Raw genomic sequence first — 25,286 nt, 5'->3', positions numbered from 1 at the left:
ATTTCCCTCCCTTTTTTCTACCCTCCCCTTTTTTTCTCTCCCTCTTCCTCTCTAAAGTAGAGCCTCCATTGATTTCCAGCCCCAGTTTCCCTACGGTATGGTTAGGATGAGGCACACTGATGAATGGGGAGCTGGGATGGAGCAGGGTGATGACAGGGTGGAAAGGGGTATAAAACATTCATTCAGTATTTAGAGGACTTCTTATGTGCCAGACACTGTACTGGGGCCTTGGGATCCATAGGTGAACAAAGTAGACAAAGATTCTTGCTCTCATGGAACTTACATTGTAGTAGAGGGAAAGAGACGATAAACGTTAATAGATAAGTTGTGTATATGTTAGAAGGCGATGAAAGATATGAAAAGAAGGAAACGTTGAACAGGTTAAGGAGGATCAGGATCGCCAAGGGTGGGCTGGGGGGCAGTTGGGGAATTATATGAGGATCGTCAGGGTATGCCTCACTGAGGTTAGATTTGAGCCAAGACTCTAAAGCAAATGAGGGACTTAGCTATGTGGATATCTGCGTAATCAGAAGTCTTAAATATCTATCTTACTGAATCACCTGACCCTATCACTACAGTTAAATTGTAAGCTTAGGGTGAGGAATTAGAACTAAGACACAGTCGTTGCCATCATCCCTCTTATTGGCTGGTGCAAGAGTACAGATCATTGTGATTTTAATTAAATTAAGTTCATCTGTTGGAGGTGTTACCCATTCCTATGTAATTTTTTAAAAGCTGATTTTGTAAACAAATATGTAGCTGCCTCTACTATGTCTCTCTCTACTAGTGATCTCTAATCTTTAAATGCTAATAAGTAGGCATGCCTAATGGCCCCAAATATGAAGGTGATAGAAAATGTATGTATATGCTGTTTATTATCTCTCTGACATTTGATATCAAAACATCACCTACTTTCTCTTTCTTTGATAGTAACTTGTTTGAATATACTGTCCTTTCTGTACCCTGGTAGTCTGGCATAAGAGATTATTGGGTTTTCATGGTAGTGTGAGAGAGTGAATAATTTGCAAAAATAGGTTAACAGCAAAAAAATAAGGACTGTGCTTCAAAAATCTTATTTAAAATTACATGTTTTATTAAGCTAGTGGATATCTTATTAAAAGTTAATTAGATGTTATGTTAAATATTGTGTAAGGTTACTGTGAAAATAAAGTGTGTTATTAGGTTGAAGTGAACTGTTACGGATGTTTACCATTTTATAAATCATCTGGTTAAGTCTTTTTCTTTTTTAAAGATTTTCTTTATTTATTTGACAGAGAGAGCACAAGCAGGGAGAGCGGCAGGGAGAGGGAGAAGCAGGCTCCCCGCTGAGCAAGGAGCCCAAAGTGGGGCCTGAGCCCAAGACAGACGGTTAATTGACTGAGCCACCCAGGCGCCCCTGGTTAAATCTTAATTTAGTATTTCTTACTGTGCAGAAATAGGCTTATTTTATGACTGCCTAAAAAAAGAACATGGTTGTGGTTGTAGATATGAAGCTCTGGACTATGACCGAAGGCAAATTATTTAAAAACTCTTTTCTACCTTCATAGAAATGTTGTGAAAACTATAAAAGAAGTCTTTAAAATACTTTCATCTTGGGGAAGGTAGACATAAAACAGTTTGGTGTTTTATTTATATGTCTACAAATCACTGGTGCAGGTGTATAAATTCTAGTTTCAGAATTAACTTGTGGATATAGCCTTCACCTTAGGCTTATAATACATTTTAGTGTTTTTGTTGTTTTTATTACTTAGGTTCAGCATTTTCACTTTAACCCTCATTTCCAGTGTTTTTGTTAAAGACAATTGGGATAGGTTGCAGATTGATTTAGATTTCTTAAACTGCTTTTGCTTTCAAAATTTATATAAAAGTTTCACTTCTCAGCTTTAAATTGTGGTTTCAGACCAAATATACAGGAAGAGAACTATGAAGGTTATTAACAAGTGATAACTTATATTTTCAAGGCTTTGTTGTCAATTTGAGAATTTAGTCCGAGTTCATATTAATTGGAGCAGGCACTTTTGGCTGTACTGGACTAATCGTATATTGGCTATTACTCTTCAGTTGTGTGAAGTACTATTTAAGTTAGTGTAGAAAACTCTCTGTAAAGGGCAAGATGAACTTAGGTCGAATGGATCTTTATTTCTGTTAAATGTCATCATCTTCCACTGAGATTTTGAGAAGATGAATTGGGAAGCCAGACAGATAGCCTGATGTATCCTTGGAGGTGTTTGGGCCCATGAATCATATTGACCCCCACCTTCCGACATTTTTACAAAAATGAAATCGGATTAAAGTGACTAAGAGTGACTAATGTTTGTTCAGCTCTTTCGTAATCAGTATATTACTTGTTTCTTATAGTAATCCTATGAAGTAGGGACAGGTATATTATCATCTCTGGTTTACCCAAGAAAAAACTTACTATTTGTCCTAGGTCTTACTGTGAGTAAGTGGCACTATGAGGATTTGAGTCCAGATTTTCTGACTCTGTTATCTCTGTTATTTCCACTATTCTCAGCTGCCTGGCGACTGTATCTTTAAATTGATTGGGGCACACACAGCCCTTAACACATTGCTTACCACTTAATAAGCTCTGAACAAATTACGGTCAGATGAAACTTGGTGGCCTCACTGAGAGATGAGGGATTTTTTTGGACGGATTTGAACGTGCATATAACCTTCAGTTTGCAGCACTAATTTTTAAGAGACTTTTTCCTGTTACCCCTTCTGGTCATTACTCTTACCCTCATATTTTCCAAATCAGAACCCAGGGTTGATTTGCCTTTACTATGGAGGTGACTCAGCTCATAGTCACCCTACAATGTAAATAACTAAAAAGAGAATCTGTCCTTTTTTCTTCGTTGTTGGGACACTCTTTTGTGCCTTCTCTTGCCCTCGTTTTGTCTGGACTTTAAACTTATGGTTATTGTTATCTAGATTAACTGAGTCCCGTAGACTGACTGTATGGTGTAATGCTATTATAAATTAAAATACTAATTATTTCAGGCAGTTACCGTTAAGTAGTTACTTCTGTGTGCCTCTAATTTAAGGTAAATAGGACTGCCTGAGAAGGATATGACTTTTAGCGTTGTCTTGTGAACCACTGTGTTACTTCTCAAACACATGCACCTCCTTTTTTAGGTGAGCTGTGCCTTCTTACCCTCTTTTTTTTTTTTTAAAGATTTATTTATCTTGGAGCACCTGGGTGGCTCAGTTGCTTAGGCGTCTGACTTTGGCTCAGGTCATGATCCCGGGGTCGTGGGATCAAGCCCTGCATCAGGCTCCTTGGTCAGCAGAGAGTCTGCTTCTGCCTCTCTCTCAGCTCATGCTCTCTCTGTCTCTGTCTCTCTCTCAAATAAATAAAATCTTTTTTTAAAAAAGATTTATTTAATTTTTTATTTGAGAAAAAGGGAGCATGTGTGCGGGGGGGAGGGGCAGAAGGGAAGGAGCAGAGGGGGGGAGAGAATCTCTAGCCTACTCCCAGCTAAGGGCGGAGCCACTGTGGGGCTTGATCCCAGGACCCTAAGATCATGACGGGAGCCAAAATCAAGAGTCAGCCACTGAACCAACTGAGCCACCCAGGTGCCCCACAACTTTTACATTTTAAGCTTTTTAACTGTTAATTGTATTAGATGATGAAGATGCTTGGTTCCCTACCAGTTTTTTTCCGGGAATAATTTCCTATTACTATTTCAGCAGTAGCATAGATCCATGAGTAGGACTTGCCTTCCTGTTTTGCCTTTCTTCCTTGCCTAGGCATAAATAGCCTTCTTTCCTACCTTTTATTTTTAAAATACATTTTAAGTAATAGTTAATTTTAGAAAACTATGATATAGGAATAAATGAAAAATTACCTGTATCTTCTTTACCAAAAGATAAACGTTGTTTATATTTTTGTAGACTTTTAAAAAGAATATTAACGGTATATACGTAAATCATAATATATATAAGCGCATATATGCTACGTATATGATAGTGAAGATTTTTTTCATTTAACAGTATCACAAACAACTTTTTATGTTAGTAAAAATATACATTTTGTATTTGTATATTATTTCCTTGTATCATTTTACAATTAAAAAAATTTTTTGACATCTGTTTTGCTTAGATTTTTGGCCCCATTGTACAATTTTTAATCCATTGTTGAACAGGTAGATTGTCTCCAGAATTTCCTTAGTATAAGCAATGCTGTGATCAGTGTCCTTGAACAAATTCTTAAGACAAAAATAAAACTCTTTAAATTTCTAGAATTAAATTTTCTAAGCTTTTTGAAATTTTAGTGAATTTTGACTAATTATTCCTCAAAAGTGTTGAACCCACCAAGAGTCGTTCCCTATTTTAATCTTAAGCTCTTTCTTCCTTTTTCTTGGCCATTAGGACATCCAGATAATTCAATTTAAGTAATCTTTTGGATGGAACTCTCCTTCTAATAAAATCAATCTGTTCTAAGAAAGGGTTAAGAAAATGCTTTTCACAGGCAAGTAAGTGTCCTAACAGGCTAAGGCTTTAGTGTGTCCTGAGAAATAAGTCATGTGGACAGATGTAGAGTAACCCTAACAGGAAGGCTTCAGGCTCTGAATATGTCTGCCTGGGAACATGTCTGCAGGAACGCTGCACTGCAGTCTCCTATGGCAGCAGGAGCACCTGTCTAGACCTGTATAACTGTGTGGAAAGCAGCTTGGAAATACTCCATAAAAATTAAGGAATTTGTGAGTTGGCAGGGACTTCTCACGCAGTGCAAAAATCCCAAACCCTATCCTTGACAAGTGGTCATTTAACTTATTTAAACAATAAGGACATAGTATGCTCAGAAGTAGTCAGTTCCTTTTTAGGTGCTATCTGTAATCTGTCTCATTGAAACTCAAACAGGGCAGGTACATCTTTGTAATTTTTTGCTCTTACTCCAGCAATACTACCCTCGTGTCTGATGTATCTGATGCATAGGTTGTGCTCAATGAAAAAAGGATATTAAAATAATGAATGACTAATCTTTATTTTAAATTTTCATGTGGAGGTTATGCCATAAGTGACTCCACCCTTATTATATTTTGCCCCCATAAATTTAAGTCTTGAAGTAGTTTCTTGAAATTCATATAACAATTTATATATGTACAATATGTCTAGTGTTTATAACCTCCCTTTTTACTAAAAGGATTTATAAGAAAAATAAAATGAAGCACTTTGCTCTTGTCAGAGGATAAGGTATTCCATTCTGTTTTGAATATAACACTTTAGACATTTATTTTTAAATTTAAATAACTTTATAGAAATTCAAAAGAAGAAGTCCCCTTTAGTGCCATGAGTCTAGTGTTATAACTGCTGTCATTTTTGTTGGATATCAAACTTTGAGCACTTAGTCAAAGTACATAGTAACCAGAATGGTAGGAACGATCTGGAAACTATATGTGGCATTTTGAAGGGATTGGATGTTTGTCTGTAGTTAGAAAGAAGCTTCTATATGTATACATATATATATGTATATATATACACACATATATAAATTTTATTTGAGAGGGAGAACACAAGTGGGGGAAAGAACAGAGGGGGAGGGAGAGGGACAAGCAGACTCTGCACCAAGCAAAGAGTCCGACGTGGGGCTCTATCCCAGGACCCTGAGATCATGACCTGAGCCAAAACCAAGAATCTGATGCTTAACTGACTGAGCCACCCAGGCACCCCAGCTTTTATATTTTTTATCTGAGCAGGGTTAAAATTAGGACCTAGACCCTGACTGCCATAGGGACTCAATAAATACTTAATAAATTAATAAATTTAGATATCTGAAATTGGTCACAGTAGGAGGAATATGCTAAATCAGTATTATCTCACAGTCCAAAACTAGGACCACTGAGGAGAAATTATAGGAAAGTAGATTTTGCTTATCATAAAGAAAGCCTTTATACAACTAAAGTTATCCTAAAAATGATTGTATCAGATTGGCTAAATTACTGCTACAAAGTAGAAGAGAATTGCTTTTTTAGAACGAAGTTGAATTAGATAATTTCTAAGAGTTTCTCCAAACTGGGCTTCTAATAGAACAGTATCTCTGGAGTGGTTTTGGTTTTGTCTATTTTCACTATTCCTTAAATGTGGGTGATTTTTTTACATTCTATTCTTGACTTTCTTTTCTTATTCTCCATATTCTTCCTAAGTAATCTTATCTACCTGGCTTGGATTCAGTCATGTTGATGGTGCCCAAATCTGTCTCCAATCCAGGTTAGCTCTTGAACTTCAGGAGCTGTCTATTAAATGGCTTATAGGGTATCACTAGTTGGTTTTCCATTGGAACCTAAAATTTAAATATGTTCAAATCTGAGCCATTCATCTATGCCCCTTCACTACCTTCCTGTCTCGCCCCATAAGATGTGTTCATCTTCTTTGTCTTTGTAGTGAATGGGACCACACTGTCCACTTAGTTGTGCAGTCCAGAAACTAGGGGTTATGCTAGGCTTGCTGTTTCTTTGCATTTCACATTAAATAACTTACCGGTTTGTAATGGAGACAAGCTTGAAGTAGAGTATATATAACAGAGGAGGTAAAGGGAAGTGAATGGATTTGATTTATATTTTTAAGCCATCAGGATTTGCTTATATATCAGATGTAAAGAATGTGAATGAAAGAAATGAAGAATGATCTTGGGTTTGGATTTAAGCAACTGAATGGATGCAATTAATTTTATTTAGATTGGGAAGATATGGAAATGAATGGGTTTATGGAGCAGGGATGATTGAGTGTTCTGTGTTAGACTTGTTAAAATTGAGATGCCTGTCACGTTTCCATGGATTTAGGAATCTGGAGCTGAGTCAGGAGAGATTTGTCCTGGAGATGGTTGTTAAAGCCATAGGACTACACAGGAGAATGTTAGATAAAGAAAAACTGAAATTCCATCATCACTCAGGATAGTTAAGAAAAGAGGGAGTAATAAAGAGGCTGAGGCATTTTTGAAGGTTTGAAAAGAAGGGAGTAAAATAGTCCTTATGAAGAGTGGAAAATAACCTTCTCCTAATGGAGAAGTTGTAGTTTGAAATTTGTGTTATGATTTCAAAATAAGACCAGTTAACATTATTTTAAATTCATTTCCAGCAGCATTTAGCTAGCTAGCTCTTGAATACCACTATGGAATGAGTGGATTTTGGGTTTAATCAGATTAGGATTTTGCCAGGTTAGTGTGGTACATGAGAAGATGGGAAAGAAGTAAGAATGTAAGAGAGTGACTGTAAATGGAGTGATTGACCATGGAACCCTGAAAGTTAAGGGAATGTGAGGAATTGAGACGTAATTAGTAACCATAGGGGAATGCTTTCATAAGTATGGAAGAACTAGTGAACTGAAAGGATAGGTCATCAGCGGGAAGTAACAGTGTTTGAAATCAAGATTCAGATAGGAGGTCAAGGAATGAGAAGTTAGGAAATAGATCTGGAGAATGAAGTCTCTAAAGACTTCCTTTAGAGGCAAGAGAAGAGGTGGAGAAGATGACTGTGAACCAGAGGCTATAAAATCTTAACGAACAAGGAGGGGGTGACTAAGATGGTAGCTACAAGAGAACAGTGGGTGATACAGTCTGTCTTGAGCTGCAGAGGAATCTTACGTCTCACCATTCCCTTCTTTACACTCTTAAGTTCCCTTAACACGAGATAATTTTACTTCTTTGAGATGCCTGTGTTTTGTCCTATCTTTACACTGTTGCCTGGAATTCTGCCATCATCACTTACCACCACCACCACTACCATGCTTCTCCCGCAACCCCAAGGTCTCTCATCAGGTCTCAGTTTAGATTTACTTTCTCTTGGAAGCTTTCTCCAGCCAACTTTGAATGGGGTCAGAACCTTCCTGTGTTGTCTTTTATCACCTTTGAGGGCACTTGTCACAATGTATGGTATTTACTGTTTACTACTTCTCTCTCTCCAACTGTTAAAAGCCTTGGAAGACAGGAACTTTTTTCTTTAATTAAATCTCCAATATCAACAACAGTACCTGGTGCATAGTCAGTAATATTTGTTCAGTGAATGAACCAATCAAAAACAGTGTTCCATAAAGATGCAGGTATAGAGGTTTTATAGCCTATGATATAATTGTTTACATTTTTTGTGGATGAACCAGTTTGCATTCTTCAAACCTTACAGATGCTGTGTTGCTGCTTTTGTGTTGTAGCTCATATTCTTAAATCTCGGATGCATAATCCTGACTGAGAAATAGTCACTGGCCACTAGAGATAGCTTGTTAAATACAGAGAAGTCTCGATTTTCTGTTGTTATGTTAAAGAATATTTTTGGAGGAAGGGGCCATATTTAAAACTGGTGGCCCCAGTTGGCTTTACAGAAAAGTTTTGTGACCCTAAAAATATGCTGGAAGGAAGTTAATTGGAGATAGGATGAGGGGCCTAATGTTAAGAACAATAAAGTTGTGTGTATAAACTAGAAATGCAATTAAAAAAAAACAAAGTTGTGTATAAAGGCTCAGCTCACTTCATGGTGACACTCTTGGTTGTCGTAGGTTTTAGATGACTGTCATTAGTTACCAGTTTCATTTTTTGACCTAATTTTTAAAAATTCTCTTCTAAAAAATTCTAACTTCATGGTGACAGAGGTGTAATGTTCATTATTAAGTCTTATCTTCCTATTCTTTCTTGAAAACTTGTAGGTAAAATGTGTAGACGCAAGACTTTTAATTATTTTTAGTCACCTTAAAAATTTCACAGCATGTGAAGAAGTTCATGGCTGAAAAAACTGGGAGCTGCATGGTATTGTTGAAATAGAAATGGCTTAATCAGGAAGATCGGCATCTTTACTTTTTTTTTTTAACCTTTGAGCAAGTGGAACTCTAAGGTAACTTTTTTAATAATGAATTTAAAAATCCAAGACTGGACAGTTTGAGTTAAAATGCTTCTCTGATAAGTAAATTGACTTGGAAATATTAAGAGGTTAAAGGGAAATGCATTAACAATGAGAATAGAAACTTAATTTAACTGGAAAGGCTCTTTCATGGATTTTATTGTGACATTGACCCATTTATTATTAGTTTATCTTTCCCCACCCAGTAATTTCATTTCCTAATTAATAAGAGTTTAAGTAAGAGAAAAGCAGGGCGCCTAGGTGGCTCAATCAGTTAAGCATCTGCCTTCAGCTCAGGTCATGATCTTGGGGTCCTGAGATCGAGCCCCACATCAGGCTTCCTGCTCAGGGGAAGTCTTCTTCTCCCTCTCCTTCTGCCCCTGCCTCCTGCTTGTGCTCGCGTGCGCACTCTTTCTGTCTGTCTCTCTCTCAAGTAAATAAAATCTTTTTTAAAAAATAAGAGGTTAGCTGTAGTAACATTTTATTAGAGTTCTGGGTGTTTAGTATACTTTTAAGTCTGAATAGTGAATACCAATAACCTACTAAAAAGCTAGGAATCAGAAATATATTTAGATCCTTTTTGTACAGGTGCTTTGGTACTTCCATTAGTTTCTTTTGCAGGATTTTCAAAATTCTTGTGCGTTAAAAACAAAAATACTTGAGAATATCGCATTAAACTTGTTGGAGGGAATAGTTGGGTTTCAAAATCAGTATTATGTATGACTCTTCTGGGTTATAGTGTGAAATTACATAGTTAAATTTCTGAAAGATCTCTTTAGTAAATTGAATCTGTAAAGTCTCTGTTTAGATCTTTTTTTCTGAAAACCTCTTTGCCTTTTATTATAAAAGAGCCTGGTACTGTTTTCTGTTTTTAAAAATCCAGCTGGAAAATTACAGAGTATAAAAATTTGCCCATCGGTTCTTCATTTGGAGAGAACAGAAATATGTCTTCAAAATGGAGACTGACCTTTAAGTGTTCTATCAGTGGGAGTTTTAGCTTTTATTATTTTTCTTTACTTTTTACTTCTGTTACTACATATACTTTGGCTTCTGCCTGGTACAGCTGAATATTAAAATACCATCTTTATGTGGTTCTGTAATTGTTGTTCAATGAGCTGTTTCTTTCTGAGCCCCTCAGAGTCTCTTCAAACAAACAAACAAACAAAAACACAGCAAGGTGTCCTTGGTCTTTGTGTCTTTATTTTGGTTCTATTAAATTGAAACAACATATTTGTGTTGATTGTAATCATGAAAATTGGACTCCTAAATGTGTCTGAAAGTATCCTATACTTAAAATAGTTTTATATGTATTCTTTTAAAAATAATCAATAGACTTAATTTTTAGTACATTTTTAGATTACAGAATAATTAAGCAAATAGTATGTAGAGTTACATTCATCTACCCCCCCAGCCACCCACGTACCCATGGTTTCCCCTTTTATTAACATCTTGCATCAGGTACATTTATTACAATTATTGAACCAGTATTGATATATTATTATAGTCCCCATACTTTAAGATTCACTTGTTGTATTGTACAGTTTTAGGGGTTTTGACAGATACATAATGATGTGTATCCATCATTACAGTTTCACACAGAATAGTTTCACCACCCTAAAAACCCCCTATGCTTTATGTATTCATCACTCTCCACCCAAACCCCTGGCAACCATTGTCCTTTTTACTCTCTATAGCTTTACCGTTTCCAGAATGTCACATAGTTAGAATCATATGGTATTAGACTGACTTCTTTCACTTAGCAGTATACATTTAAGGTTCATATCTTTTCATGACTTGATGGCTCCTTTTTTTAAATCACTAAATAATATTCCACTGTGTGGATGTACCACAGTTTATCATTACCTATTGAAAGACATCTTGATTATTTCCAGTTTTGGTGATTATGAATAAAGCCTGCTATAAACATTCTTCTACAGGTTTTTGTGTGGACATAAGTTTTTAACTTAACTGGGTAAATGATAAGTGGGGATTGCTAGATCATATGGTAACACTCTGTTTAGCTTTGTAAGAAACTGTCAAACTGTCAGCATATGTGTTCTTAAGAATCAACCAAATTGGGGCATATGGGTGGCTCAGTCGGTTGAGCCACTGACTCTTGGTTTTGGGTCAGGTCATGATCTCAGGGTTGTGAGATCTGCTTGGGATTCTCATTCCCTCTTCCTCTGCTCCTCCTCCCCACTTGATCTCTTTCTCTCTGTCTCTAAAATAATTAATTAAAAAAAAGAACCTAATTAAAAATCTGGAAGGATATACTCTAAAATATTAACAGATTACCTCGGGGGATGAAATGGGGAGAGTTGGGGGGGACTGTCATCTTATTTTATAATATCTGAATTTTTTAAAACAAAATACTATTTTGTAGTAATTTTTTACAAATAAAATTTTTCTCTAAAATACTTTACTTAATACATAGTAATAAAAATTGAAAATGAGGGGTGCCTGGGTGGCTCAGTTGGTTAAAGTATCCGACTCTTGGTTTCAGCTCAAGTCATGATCTCATGGGTCATGAGATTGAACCCCGAGTCAGGTTCTGCGCTCAGGGGGAAGTCGAAGATTCTCTCCCTCTGCCCCTCCCCCCACTGGCTTACGCCCTCTCTCTCTCAAATAAGTAAATCTTTTTTAAAAAATTGAAAATGAGTTAACGTAAATAAAAGAAGACCATTTAAGGCAGTATATTATTAGTTTCATAGCGCTTCCTAGATGTGGAGGATTTTAATATTCTTATTTTTTAAGTAAAGAGGATAATTACCGGGGCACCTGGGTGGCTCAGTCGTTAAGCATCTGCCTTCGGCTCAGGTCATGATCCCAGGGTCCTGGGATTGAGCCCCGCATCTGGCTCCCTGCTCCACGGGAAGCCTGCTTCTCCCTCTCCCACTCCCCGTGCTTGTGTTCCCTCTCTCGCTGTGTCTCTCTCTGTCAAATAAATAAATAAAATCTTTAAAAAAAAAAAAAGGATAATTACCTTACTCCAGTCGTAATTGTCCATTCAACAAATTTATAGAGCATCTACCTGCGGCATAGCTTTTCATAGAATCCTGCCCAGAGCTAAGAAGAGAATACACTTCATTCAGCCTTGGGATGTCAGGCAAGACTTCCTGGAGGAGGTGATATCTGAATTATATTCTAAAGGAGAGATCTGAATTAACTAGGCTAATATGGCGGGGAGAAGGGCAGGGGAAGGAGAATGTACCAGAATGAGGACAATGTTTTCAAACTAGAGACCAAGTCATTTGCTTCTGGTTAATCTGATTAAAATCAGAATTAATTGTTTCATATTGTCAGAGAAGCATATTAGATCTTTTCATGCTCTTGGCACTTGTTTGATAATCTGTATTTGGGAAGTGTGGGCTCATATTTTCTTTTGGTTTCTAGTGACTGGCCGGGTGTATTGCTCTAATGCCTGTTTTGCTTGGAAAACTGGAATAATGAATACCCTGAAGATATTTTGTTGCTGGAGATGTGTCAGCATCTGTCACTGTCACATGAGTTAAACATTGCACTCTTTATCTGAATTTTAGAGCCTTGAATGGTTCAACTGTCACTGTTTGTGAGTGTACATACATGTTACTTTCTTGGGCCATCTATGTCTCTTATACTTAAATCTTGCTTCCCATATGTAAACTTCCACTATATGTCCATAGATTTTTTTTTCTGTTTTCTGTAGGACTCCAGGGAAAAATTTAAAAATTATCACTTAGAGAAATGCAGAAAGAGGGAAAAACCAGGAAATGTATTGATATGAAGGGATGAAAGTGGATTGTGTTTGCTAGATTATAATGCAGAAGCCTTAAAAAAAGAATTAAAGTCTTGTCAGTTGATGTTTTTCTGAATCCTGTAAGTTGGATTTTAAACATTTTGGAAGGCTACTGTTATTTGTCTCTTTTTCCAGATTATTTAATAATATTTTTCCTTGGATCAAATTCAACTCTCAAATTAAGACCTTAAATATGAAAGAATTCACAATTTCTTATATTGAAAATCATCATAGGAAATAGTTTAATGTAAAATATGATTAGCACATTACCCTATTTTCAATAAAAGTCACCCCTGAAGTCTATTAAATATTATGAAATTAATACTTTTGTCTGGTACCTGTTGCATTTAAAAAAGGAAAACAGAATTCTCATCTATTGAAAGGAGCAGTGAAACCTTGAGATCAGAATACAGTTACTGGGTTCTAACTCCATCTCTTGCCCCTGGCCAGCAGAACAGCCCTGGGCATGTCCCCTAACTTGACCAGCTAAGTCTTTGTGTTTAAATAAATAGAATTAAGTAACGAGTATGAGAGTTCCTCCAAACTGTAAAGCAACTACAAATATAATTTGCATCATTATCATGGAATTTGTCTTCCAGTACACATTTTATAACCCACTGAACAAGACTCCCAAGAGGTCAATTATTACTGCTTATTTTATAACTTTTGGCCATGTTTTCTGTACCAGAATCTCACTGGCATGTGAAATGTTGAGCAGTGGACAGCCTAAATCTGTGTGCACATAATTTTCCATAGCCCACGGGAGGACTGAAATGCTGAAAGATCTTAGGAACTGGGGCAAGACCTAAGGCCAACAGATAATTCTTTTGTCCAAGGGCAAGAAAGAGGAGAGGGTAGTTCTGGTGTGAGGCTTTTGGCTGACCTGTTCCATGTCTCTAAATGTGTTTGTGTTTGGGTGAGGGATAATTATATTGGGGAGGAGAGTTAAAATGTCTGTTCTCTTCCCCAGGCCCCTCCTTATGCTAATTTACCATGATAGGTGAGGAAAATGTGAACTTCTTATCACAACATATTTGAGACTTCTGTAGAAAATCCCTTTTTTTTTTCTTCTTCCTGTTTGTGATTTTCCTTCTGTATCCCTCTCCCGCATTCTATTCTTTTTCTTACCTTCTTTATGTCATTTCTAAAAGTATTCCTTTGAAGGCTGTCTTCCCTACATTCTTGGTCATTCTTCTATTTTCCCTTTTTCCCTCTTGTAACATTACCTATTTAATCCAGCAAATTGGTATAATTTTACTCTCCTGTTTTATCATACGCTCCTTATTTTTTATGCCAATTATGAAAGTGTAAACTTTGAAGAGTAAATGAAAGACATCGTAAAGTATTAAATTGCATTTCTACATATGATGCCACTGGATGTAGTGAAAATGAGCATTTATATTAGCAATGACAACATAATAGTACAATGCTTTTAGACTGTTTTGGTAGTATGTGTTGATGGCCTTAAATGCTCATATTCATACCCTTAGACCTAGTTAATTTCAAACCTTAGAATCCATTTGAAAGAAATAATCTTAAATAATGAAAAGACTATGTGTAGCCAGGCGTGCCTTGGTGGCTCAGTTGGTTAAGCGACTGCCTTCAGCTCAGGTCATGATCTCAGGGTCCTGGGATCGAGCCCCGCATCGGGCTCCCTGCTCCGCGGGAAGCCTGCTTCTCCCTCTGACCCTCCCCCTGCTTGTGTTCCCTCTCTCGCTGTCTCTCTCTCTCTCTGTCTCTCTGTCAATTAAATAAATAAATAAAATCTTAAAAAAAAAAAAAAAAAAGACTATGTGTAGCCAAACAATGAATCATGGAACACTACATCAAAAACTAATGATGTAATGTATGGTGATTAACATAACAATAAAACATTTTTGAAAAAGGAAAAAAGACTATGTGTAGCATTCTTAATGTCTAACAATAAGGGAGAATGATTTTGTGGACTATTATGTAGCCATTTAAAATTATGTATAACATGGAAATTCATAATTTTAAAAACAATTAAAATTTGGACCTACAAGAGAACTTAGCGAATATAGATTTCACATTCAAGGTTGGTGAGAATATAAATTCACACAGTTTTGTTAAAGGGCACTATGGCAATATCTTCATTTAAAATTCACATACTTTTGACCTAACAAATAGACTTGTAAGTTGCCTTACTGATAAACTCTGGTATGTGCCAAAATATTTGCAGTTATAATCATTGCAGCACTAATTATAATAAGTCTCTCCAGGGGCTCCTGGGTGGTGCAGTCGGTTAAGTGTCCAATTCTTGGTTTCTGCTCAGGTCGTGTACTCATGGGTCATGGGATCCAGCCCCTTCGTGGGCTCCCTGCTCAGCTGGGAGTCTGCTTGAGGAGTCTCTCCCTCTACCCCTCCCCCTACTTGGATGTGTGTGGTGCTCGTGCACACTCTCTCAAATAAATAAATCTCTTTTAAAAATCAGTCTGATTTTTTGGTAAGTAGTGAATAGTTTCTTTTTTAGGAATTTATCTGAAGGAAATAAGGCTGTGGATAGATATAAAGCTAAGATATATTTATCCCTGTATTTATAACTGCAGAATAATATTAAAACCCTCCATGTTCAACAATACCAGATTAGTGAAATACAGTCTCCCATCAATAGAAAATTATGCAGCATTATAAATAACATTGTAGAAGACTATGTATGATGTCATTATCTTCTACCACACATACACATGTAAGCACTGACACATCTACACATGGAAAAAAAGAAACACATGCTCTATTTAACTTTTTTCCTCTGGGTAGTAAGATACAGATGACTTGTTTTTCTAAATTTTCCCTTAATGATATACTATTATATTTATAAAATACATAAAAACCATGAGTATTTTTTAATAAGAATATTAACTCTAGTATAAAGAAAAGACTTAGCGGAAGTATAACAAAAATTGTAAATAATAGCTAGTTTTGAGTGGTGGAATGAAAGGTAACTGTGTGTGTGTGTGTGTGTCTTTTCTATATTTTTCTTTAATGAGAAAATGAATATATTCATTTTATTGGAAATAAAGTTCTGTTAAAAGCATGGTTGATAAGCAGCTAATTAACTTAGTGCCAAATAATTTTTATATAACTAACAAACTTAAAAACATTTTTATTTTCATTTTAGGCTAGAAATATTCATACAGGAGAGTTGGCTGCAGTAAAAATTATCAAATTGGAGCCTGGTATGTATTAAAACTCTCAAGATAATTTTTTAATACTTCTCTTGTGTAGTTCATAAATATAGAACTTAAGCATTTTCCATATTTTTTCCTTATTTCCCTTCTTCCAAAAAGAAATCTTTGTTGTCAGGGCAGTAAGATATCCAATATGGTTATAATTAAATTCCACTGGAGGTTGTTAGTTAAAGATGAGTTTGGTGTGATAGTTTTGTTGCGAAATAAAATTTGAAATGTGCACATTCAAAAATTGGAAGGCACATTGACGGTGTTAAAGTAATTTTCTTTTAAGGTTATAGTGAAATATTTGAACTTCTTTTATGAGAATTTAATTAGGAAAGTATTCATTGATGGGGTGAGATATTTGGTAATATTTGGGATAATGGTATTTTATATGTCAGATGTAACCTGGCTGTTAGGTTTAATAATTCTGGTCTTAGCCTAGGGCCTTTTTTTTTTTCCTAAACACTTCTTTGTAACAGAAAGGTGTTTGTTTTAAAACAGGGGTGCGTGGCTGGCTCAGTCAGTAGAGCATGCAAGTCTTGATCTTGGGGTATAAGTTTGAGCCCCATGTTGGGTGTAGAGATAACTTAAAAAAAATACTGAGAAATTTGCTTTGAAAAAAAAAACAACTGTGTAAAACCTGAAACTATTTTGTTATTTCAATAACCTAAGAGTTTTCTAATGAGAGTAGTAGTAGCTTTTTCTCTCCAGTTTTTTATTGTGGTAAAATATATATAACAGAAAATTTACCAACAAAACCATTTTTTTTTAAGATTTTATTTATTTATTTGACAGAGAGAAACACAGCAAGAGAGGGAACACAAGCAGGGGGAGTGGGAGAGGGAGAAGCAGGCTTCCTGCCGAGCAGGGAGCCTGATGTGGGGCTCGATCCCAGGACTCTGGGATCATGACCTGAGCCGAAGGCAGACGCTTAACGACTGAGCCACCCAGGTGCCCCTGAAACCATTTTTAAGTGCATAGTTCAGTTGAATAAAATACATTGATAATGTTGTGCTACCATCACCACCATCCATCTTCCCCGGACTCTTCATCTTGTAAAACTTAAACTCTATACCCATTATATAGTAACTTCCCATTCTGGTCTTCCTCCTAGCCCTTGGCAACCACCATTTTACTTTTTGTCTCTGTGATTTTCACTACTCTGGGTACTTGATTTAAGTGGAATCATATAGTATTTGTCTTTTTGTGACTGGCTGGCTTATTTCACTTAGCATAATGTCTTCAAGTCTCATCCAGTTGTCACATATGTCTGAATTTCGTTCCTTTTCAAGACCAAATAACATTCCCTTGAATGAATAGATCACATTTTATTTATCCATTCATATGTTGATGGGCACTTGGGTTGCTTCCACATTTTAGCTATCGTGAATAATACTGCTATATGAGGATGAACATACAAATATTTCTTCCAGACCTACTTTTATTCTTTTATATACCCAGAAGTAGAATTGCTGGATCATATAGTAATTCTATTTTTAATTTTTTAGGAACCACCATACTGTTTTCTGCAGTGGCTGTACAATTTTGCATTCCTACCAATAGTGTTCAAGCGTTCCAATTTCTCCACATCCTCATCAACACGTATTATTTTTCTGTTTTGTTTTGTTTTGTTATCGCAGCCATCCTAATGGATGTGAGGGGGTATCTCATTGTAGCTTTTGTTTGCATTTCTGTAGTGATTAGTGATGTTGAGCATCTTTTCATGTGCTTATTTGTCTATCATTTTTGGAGAATTGTCTGTTTAAGTCCTTTGCTCATTTTTTTTTTTAAAGATTTTATTTATTTAATTGACAGAGAGAGACAGCGAGAGAGGGAACACAAGCAGGGGGAGTGGGAGAGGGAGAAGCAGGCTTCCTGCCTAGCAGGGAGCCCGATGCGGGGCTCGATCCCGGGACGGGATCATGACCTGAGCCCAAGGCAGTCCCTTAACCAACTGAGCCACCCAGGCGCCCCCCTTTGCTCATTTTTTAATTGGGTTGTTTGTTTCTTTGTTGTTGAGTTTTTGGAGCTCTTTGTTATAATCTGGATATTAATCCCATATCAGATATATGATTTGCAAATATTTTCTCCCATTCCATGGGCTTTTTACTGTATTGGTATTGTCTTTTGGTGCATAAAATTTTAAAATTTTCATGAGGTCCAGCTTGCCTATTTTTTCTTTTGTTGCCTGTGCCTTTAGTACCATACTCAAGAAATCATTGACAAATCTAGTGTCAACGAGCTTTGCTTTATTGTAAGAGTTTTACAGTTTTACGTCTTACAAAGTCTGTGATCATCTTGAGTTAATTTTTGTATATGGTGTTGGGTGAGGGTCCGACTTTGTTTTTTTGCTAGTGGATATCCATTTTCCCAGCACCATTTGTTGAAAAGATGGTCCTTTCCCCATTGAATAATCTTAGCAGCCTTGTCAGAAATCTTTTTGGTTGAAGGTCAAAAAATCTTTGACCATATATGTAAGGGCTTACTTCTGGATTCTCTATTCTATTCTGCTGGTCCTTATGTCTGTCTGTATGCCAGTATCACACTACTTTGAGTACCATAGCTTTGTAGTAAGTTTTGAAATCAGGAAGTGTGAATCATCTAATTTTGATCTTCTTTTTCAAGATTAGTTTTGGCTATCCACAGCCCCTTGAGATTTTATATAAATTTTAGGATAAATTTGTCTGTTTCTGCAAAATAATGTTGTTGGAAAAAGGAGTGGTAATTTTTGACCAGGTAGGTGAATATTTGGTGATTGTTCATTGCTGCTTCATAAACTTAGACATGTAGAATAATTGTGTGACTGTAATTATGCCAAACAATTTCTTAATTTGAGCATTAAAAATGTTTCTGCATTTCAGATACAATATTTTCATCATTATGTATATGATTCATTAAAGAGAGATTACTGAGGGTAGCTTATGCTGCAACACTTTAAAAATAAGCTTCCATATAAGACACGGTATCCTTTTTGTCTCTGGGTATTAGAAATTGTTATAATACTCTTAGAGTTCTCCCCTTCTACACTGTTGGTGGGAATGCAGGCTGGTGCAGCCACTCTGGAAAACAGTATGGAGGGTCTTCAAAAAGTTGAAAATAGCTACCATACGACCCAGCAATTCCACTACTGGGTTTTTACCCCAAAGATACAAATGTAGGGATCTGAAGGGGTACGTGCACCCCGATGTTTACAGCAGCAATGTCCACAATAGCCAAACTGTGGAAAGAGCCAAGATGTCCATTGACAGATGAATTGGTAAAGAAGATGTGGTATTTATATATAATGGAATATTATGCAGCCATCAAAAGGAATGAAATCTTGCCATTTGCAATGACGTGGATGGAAATGGAGGGTATTATGCTGAGCGAAATAAGTCAGTCAGAGAAAGACATGTATCATATGATCTCACTGATATGAGGAATTCTTAATCTCAGGAAACAAACTGAGGGTTGCTGGAGTGGTGGGGGGTGGGAGGGATGGGGTGGCTGGGTGATAGACATTGGGGAGGATATGTGCTATGGTGAGCACTGTGAACTGTGCAAGACTGTTGAATCACAGACCTGTACCTCTGAAACAAATCATACATTATATGTTAAAAAAAGAAGATAGTAGGAAGGGAAAAATGAAGTGGGGGGGGAATTCAGAGGGGGAGATGAACCATGAGAGACTATGGACTCTGAGAAACAAACTGAGGGTTCTAGAGAGGAGGGGGGAGGGGGATGGGTTAGCCTGGTGATAGGTATTAAAGAGGGCATGTACTGAATGGAGCACTGGGTGTTATACGCAAACAATGAATCATGGAACACTACATCAGAAACTAATGATGTAGGGGTGCCTGGGTGGCTCAGTCGTTAAGCAGCTGCCTTCGGCTCAGGTCATGATCCCAGGATCCTGGGATCGAGCCCTGCATCGGGCTCCCTGCTCCGTGGGAAGCCTGCTTCTCCCTCTCCCACTCCCCCTGCTTGTGTTCCTGCTCTCGCTGTCTCTCTCTCTGTCAAATAAATTAAAAAATCTTTAAAAAAAACAACAACTAATGATGTAATGTATGGTGATTAATATAACATAACAAAAAAAACAAAAAAAAAGAAATGAAGGGGATTAAGAGTACACTTATTGTGATGAGCACTGAGAAATGTATAGAATTGCTGAATCATGTTGTACACCTGAAACTAATATTACACTGTTTGCCAATTATGCTTGAATAAAAAAAAAATATGGATTACAAAAAAAATACTCTTAAGTTCTATTTAGTAAGTATAGAGTGATCCCCAATGATGTCACTAACACAAATAGAAGAGAATATAACACAACTATGCAAGCATTTGCCTCTTCTGGAGGAGTCGTGAGCAGATATTCAAGTTATGTTCAAGGGATAGTTAGAGTCCAAATAATGAATGGGCTGCATTCTCAGAGGGAAGAAAGTTATTTATCCCTTCTCTGCCCTCAGTGAGTGCACTGGGCTTGCTTTAGCATAGTTTCACTTATTTGAGTTGAATGTATTTTTAAAAATCTTACTGTACTGACTTCTCATTAAGTCATAAAAGAGAAACATATATCATCCTATGACGTTATTATTTAATACATAAAGATTAATTGTGGGGACCATTAAGATTGAAAGGTTGGAATTTTTTTGTGCTTTGTTGACCTTATGTCAGAGTTCCTTAATATGTAAGATTGACTAATGTTTAAATTCTCCCCCCAAAAAGAATAATATAGAAGTTCAATAAATGCTTGATAATGTGATTTTAGTATTTAATCATTTTTATAATGTTATTTGCCTATACTTATATTTTGCCCAATTCTACCAAATTGTCTTTTATTATCGATTTTTAGATGCCATTTGCACTTTGAGAATAGTGGCTCTTCGTGTTTTTCAAGTTTTCCCCAGTTTTTCTCTCTTCGTACTCTGCTTGTCATCCTTTTCTGTGTGAAAGTGATTTCTTTCTTCTTAGATAAATTTTCAGTGTTCCTTTCACTATTCTCCTTTTCCTCAGTAGGCCTTTTCTACTAGACAATTCTAAAAGTATTTAACTAATTTTTTCTAGTTTTTTTCCCTTCTTTTCTTCCAGTATTTATATATTCGCTCCATCAGGAACAATTTGTTCTAAGGGGCGAAGGAGAGCTCTAGGTTTATTCTTTTTCAAGTGGCTAGATAGTTTCCCAGAGCTGTTTACACAGACTCTTGTCTTTTATTCTCAGGGTTAAAATGCCTCGATTGTTGTAAACTAAATTTCCATGTATCTCTGGGTTTTGTTTTCTGTTCCAGTGATTGTTTTTCCCTCCTATTCCTTCTTCAGTACTATCCTGTTTTTGATGATTCTAACTTTTCGATGCATTTTATAATCTTCACTGCTTTTATTTTTCAGGAGAACTTTAAAATCATTTTTGTCAAAGAGAAAAAAGCTTGTGAGATTAATTTAGAAGATAGAGCATTTTGAGAGTAGAAATTCAGGTCTTCAGCCAAGTATTATAACTTGCCAAATAATTCATATTTATGATATTTCTTGCTGTTACGAATGTCATTTTCCCCCCTTACACTTTCTAGTTGGTTACTGTTGATATGAGTCATTGATTTATTGGACTTACTTTCTCTGGCAGATAGTTTTTCATCGATAGCATTTCATTAGATAGCTTTTCATGCCCTTTTGCCTTTAGTTTAACTTCATCAAACACTGATCTTGCCAACTCTCCTTTTTGATTATATTTGTGTGGCATATTAACAAATGGATACAGCTGCTATACTTGGGTCTGTCATTTTACTTTAATCCTTTCTGGGTCAGTGGTTTTTAGGTGTATGTGAGTTTTATTTTATAACCCAATCTGAATCTTTTCTCCTTTTAATAGATGAGTCTATTACTGTATTATTTAGTGAGATGTTTGATCCGTTGTTGTGGTTTTATTTTCTAATGTTTTTTGAAGCTTTTAAAAATTTAAAAAATTATCGCTGTTTTACCGCTGATATTTTGAAAGGTACACAGTCTAGTTTTAACAGAGGATAGGATGGCTTACAATGAGACTTTGATTAACATCCTTATATGGGTGTTTTTGATTTATTAACTTAAGCACTGAAAGTCAATGACTTCTAGGCTTAAAGATGTTGAATTTTACATGTTTATACCCTCCTACCTCTTCATCTCCCAATTTTCAGACGTTGGTTAGTTTATTTGGAGGTTTTTGCCTGAGAATTTTTTTATTATACTGGGGCATTGAGTGTGTGTTAGTCTGCATATCTTTTAAGAATTATAATATACCAATTATTTGGACTTAGTTTTATATTTAAGTGGATTCGGTGCTCAGTATTGGTCTTTTCATGCCATGTCCCTGCCATTCTGACTGACTTATTTTGTATCAGCTATTAATAGAATGAATCAAATAATCATATACATTTTCCTCTTATGTATTAGCAGTAGTATAGTTTGAACCCACAAATTGATTGTTCACCCCAAACCTGCTCTTCCTTCAGTCTTCCCCATTTTGACAAGCAGTTAGCCAAGCCGGAAATCTCGGTGTTGTCCTTGGGATTTCTCTCTTTTTTTTGTACTCCAGAGTCAGGCTGTTAGCAGGTTTCTTCACCTCTGCCTGTAAAATGTATTCTGCATCTGTCTACTTCTCTGCGTTGCCTTCTCTACCCTCTGGTCTCGCCGTCCTGTCCCACACCGCCCATCTTCTTCCAGCCGGTTGCACCAAGCCACCAGACTGATCTTTTAAAAACACAAATCAGATCACAGTGCTCTCTGAAGCTTTCGAATCCACTTAGAATAATACTCACCCTTTTAACGTTGCTTATAAAACCCTACATGATTTGCTGTCTCCTTCTCTGAACTCATCATGTAACTTTTTCCCTTCTCTAATCTGCTTTTATTTTCTTTTTATTTAAACAGTCCAAGATTAAACTAGCCCTTCATTCTACCTGAAGTACTATTTTTCATGATCTTTTGAACAGAAGGCTTCTGGGTCATTTACATCTCAGTTTAAAAGTCATGTCCTCAGAGAGAGCCATTTCTGACTACCTAATTTGAAGTGGCTACTCAAGCTCTTGTTATTTTAGTTCTCTGAAATAAAATGTATATGTTTATATATGTATATGTATTTGTATAATAAATATAAATAAATATATAGTGGTCTCTCTCGGCTGCTATATTTCAGCATCTGAAACAGTGTAATACGGTACAGTAGGCACTCAGTAAATAGTTTTTGTACAAATGAATATTATAAATGTCTTTCTTTTGCCTTTGAATAAGAATGACCAGTTGACTAAATATAGAACTATTTGTATCACACATTATTCCACCCTCAAAAATGTGTAGACATCTTCTCTGTGTGTAGTGTTGGGGGAAACTGTAAGGCTGTCTTGGCATTTTTTCCTCTGCAGGTCTTGCTGCTTCTTCCTGATTATTTGTGGCACCAATACTGCTTATCTCCTATGAGCTTGTGATGTTCAGAAGATAGGACCATAATATTTATTATATATTCAGATTTCAGTTCATGGTTAATAGTAATTGTAATTTTAGTAAATTTAGCAAATAACAACCGTAAGTTTTTCTTATACTTTAAATATATATACTTTTCATCTTAGTAAATACTTTCATTTATTTTCATCATCTATGCTTTAGAATTTGAGGAATTGATCTTCTGGTTGTGACAGTATTTTTATTCATTTGGATGGTTTCATTACATCTTATTCGAGGATTTTTTTCTTTTGTATTTTCCCTCTTTTTATTTATTTTTTTTAGATTTTATTTGAGAGAGAGCACATCAGAGGGGGGAGGGTCAGAGGCAGAAGCAGGCTCCCCATTGAGCAAGGAGCCAGATGTGGGGCTCGATCCCGGAACTCCAGGATCATGACCTGAGCTGAAGGCAGTCACTTAACCAGCTGAGCCACCCAGGCACCCCATGTATTTTGCCTCTGTTTTTAAAAAATATTTTTCTGTTGACCATAGATGTTTATTTATTTGTTTATTATTTATTCATTCATTCATTTATTTTAGCATTTTCACCAAAGTAGATAGTGTTTTTCACATTTTTGGAATGTGAAAATTAGGTAAAAAATATGATGGTATGCTAATGAATTTTCCCAACATTCAGTTCAGATGCTTCAAATAATTCTGGAGACAGCTGTATTTCAGAAATGAATTTTTAACTCTACCTAGTAGCTTTTAAAAAAATTTGTGCTAAAGCCAGTATAATACAAAAGTGCTTCCTTGTATTGATTTAACAGATGAGCTGGTTTAGAATTATATTTAGATATGAAAAGATAATTATTTGCCAGTATGACTTAGGAAAAGCCCTATGTCTGGTAAAACATAAACAAGACTTTTTTTTTTTTTGAGTAAATATCCCAACTGTAAACTTAATAATACTTTTCACTCCAGGTAAAAATAGATTATTGAAGTTCATACTAATTGTTCGGTCTTGAATTTTATTACAGATTTATCTCACAATTTAATCTTAAAGATTATTATATTTATAATATATTTAATAATATATTGAAAATTTCACTGAAACAGATTGCTTTTGCAACTCTAATACTCATAAAAATTCTAAGTGAATCTTAGAGTTAAAAATAAATTAACGTAGAGAATTGGTTTTTTTAATTAGCCACAAAAATAAAAGAAAAAGAAAATGTCATCATTCCTTCCTGTGTCTCTATATTTTTGTTACCGTTCATATACACAGGCAAATGATTATTTTTAAGAATGATTAAATCGTTTCTGTATCTTATTTTCATAGTAGATACTTATTAAATATGCATACCTACATCTTACAAATGGTGACATTCGAATAAAGTTTGGCTTACTAGTGATTAGTATTGAAAATAAATGATACTGATGATACCATTGTGAATTTTAGTTTCATTTTCCATCTCTTTGGTCAGACATAAGGACTGCCCTAAAAAGCAGGCAGATATTATGATGATGCATGTCACCATGTTTTCCTGTCTGTGTCTGAATTGCAGCCTTCCCTCTAACTCATTTTACAGATGCTCATTTTGCTCAACAAGTCTGTAGCTAGTGGCAGCCGACAGCCAGAACAGAAGCAAGATTCCTGGGAAAGCTGATCATCAGAATCCTACTCTCCCCTCCCTTCATTTTCTTCTCCCATTATTACCCCTCTTTTCTGGTGAAACTAAAGGGTAGTATTTTAAAGTTATGCACATGATAGTTTGTTAAAAACTGTGAACAACTCAGTAGCGAAAAGAACCCCAGTCTGATTAAAAAATGGGCAAAGGCTCTGAGTAGACGTTTTTCCAAAGCAGATATCCAAATGGCCAAATAAACACATGAAAAGATGCTGAGCATCACTCATCATCAGGGAAATGCAGATCAAAACTACAATAAGATATCACCTCACACCTGTTAGAATGGCTCTTAACAAAAAGACGAAGTAAGTGTTGGTGAGGACGTGGGGAAATTGGAACCCTCGTGTACTGTTGGTGGAAATTAAATTGGTGCAGCCACTACATTGGTGCAGCCACTATGGAAGACAGT

The 25,286-nt window shown here is 36.0% G+C and overlaps 1 protein-coding gene across 3 annotated transcripts in view; it reads left to right on the top strand.

The window, feature by feature from the left end:
- Window positions 1-25,286, top strand: part of MAP4K5 (mitogen-activated protein kinase kinase kinase kinase 5) — a 108,931-nt gene that overhangs the window by 8,322 nt on the left and 75,323 nt on the right. For 2 of the 3 annotated variants that reach the window (XM_073895182.1, XM_073895181.1), the window contains exon 3: window positions 15,743-15,800. The exons of the other annotated variant lie outside the window; for it this stretch is intronic. In XM_073895182.1, the coding sequence (XP_073751283.1) occupies window positions 15,743-15,800 (58 nt within the window). The remainder of the gene's footprint in view (window positions 1-15,742; window positions 15,801-25,286) is intronic. 3 annotated transcript variants of the gene reach the window in all.

The sequence above is a fragment of the Callorhinus ursinus genome, unplaced genomic scaffold (assembly GCF_003265705.2).
Source record: "Callorhinus ursinus isolate GAN/ISIS: 27379988/994484 unplaced genomic scaffold, GSC_fseal_2.0 scaffold8, whole genome shotgun sequence".
Classification (NCBI taxonomy): Eukaryota; Metazoa; Chordata; class Mammalia; order Carnivora; family Otariidae; genus Callorhinus; species Callorhinus ursinus.
This window is presented reverse-complemented; position numbering and strand designations above follow the sequence as displayed.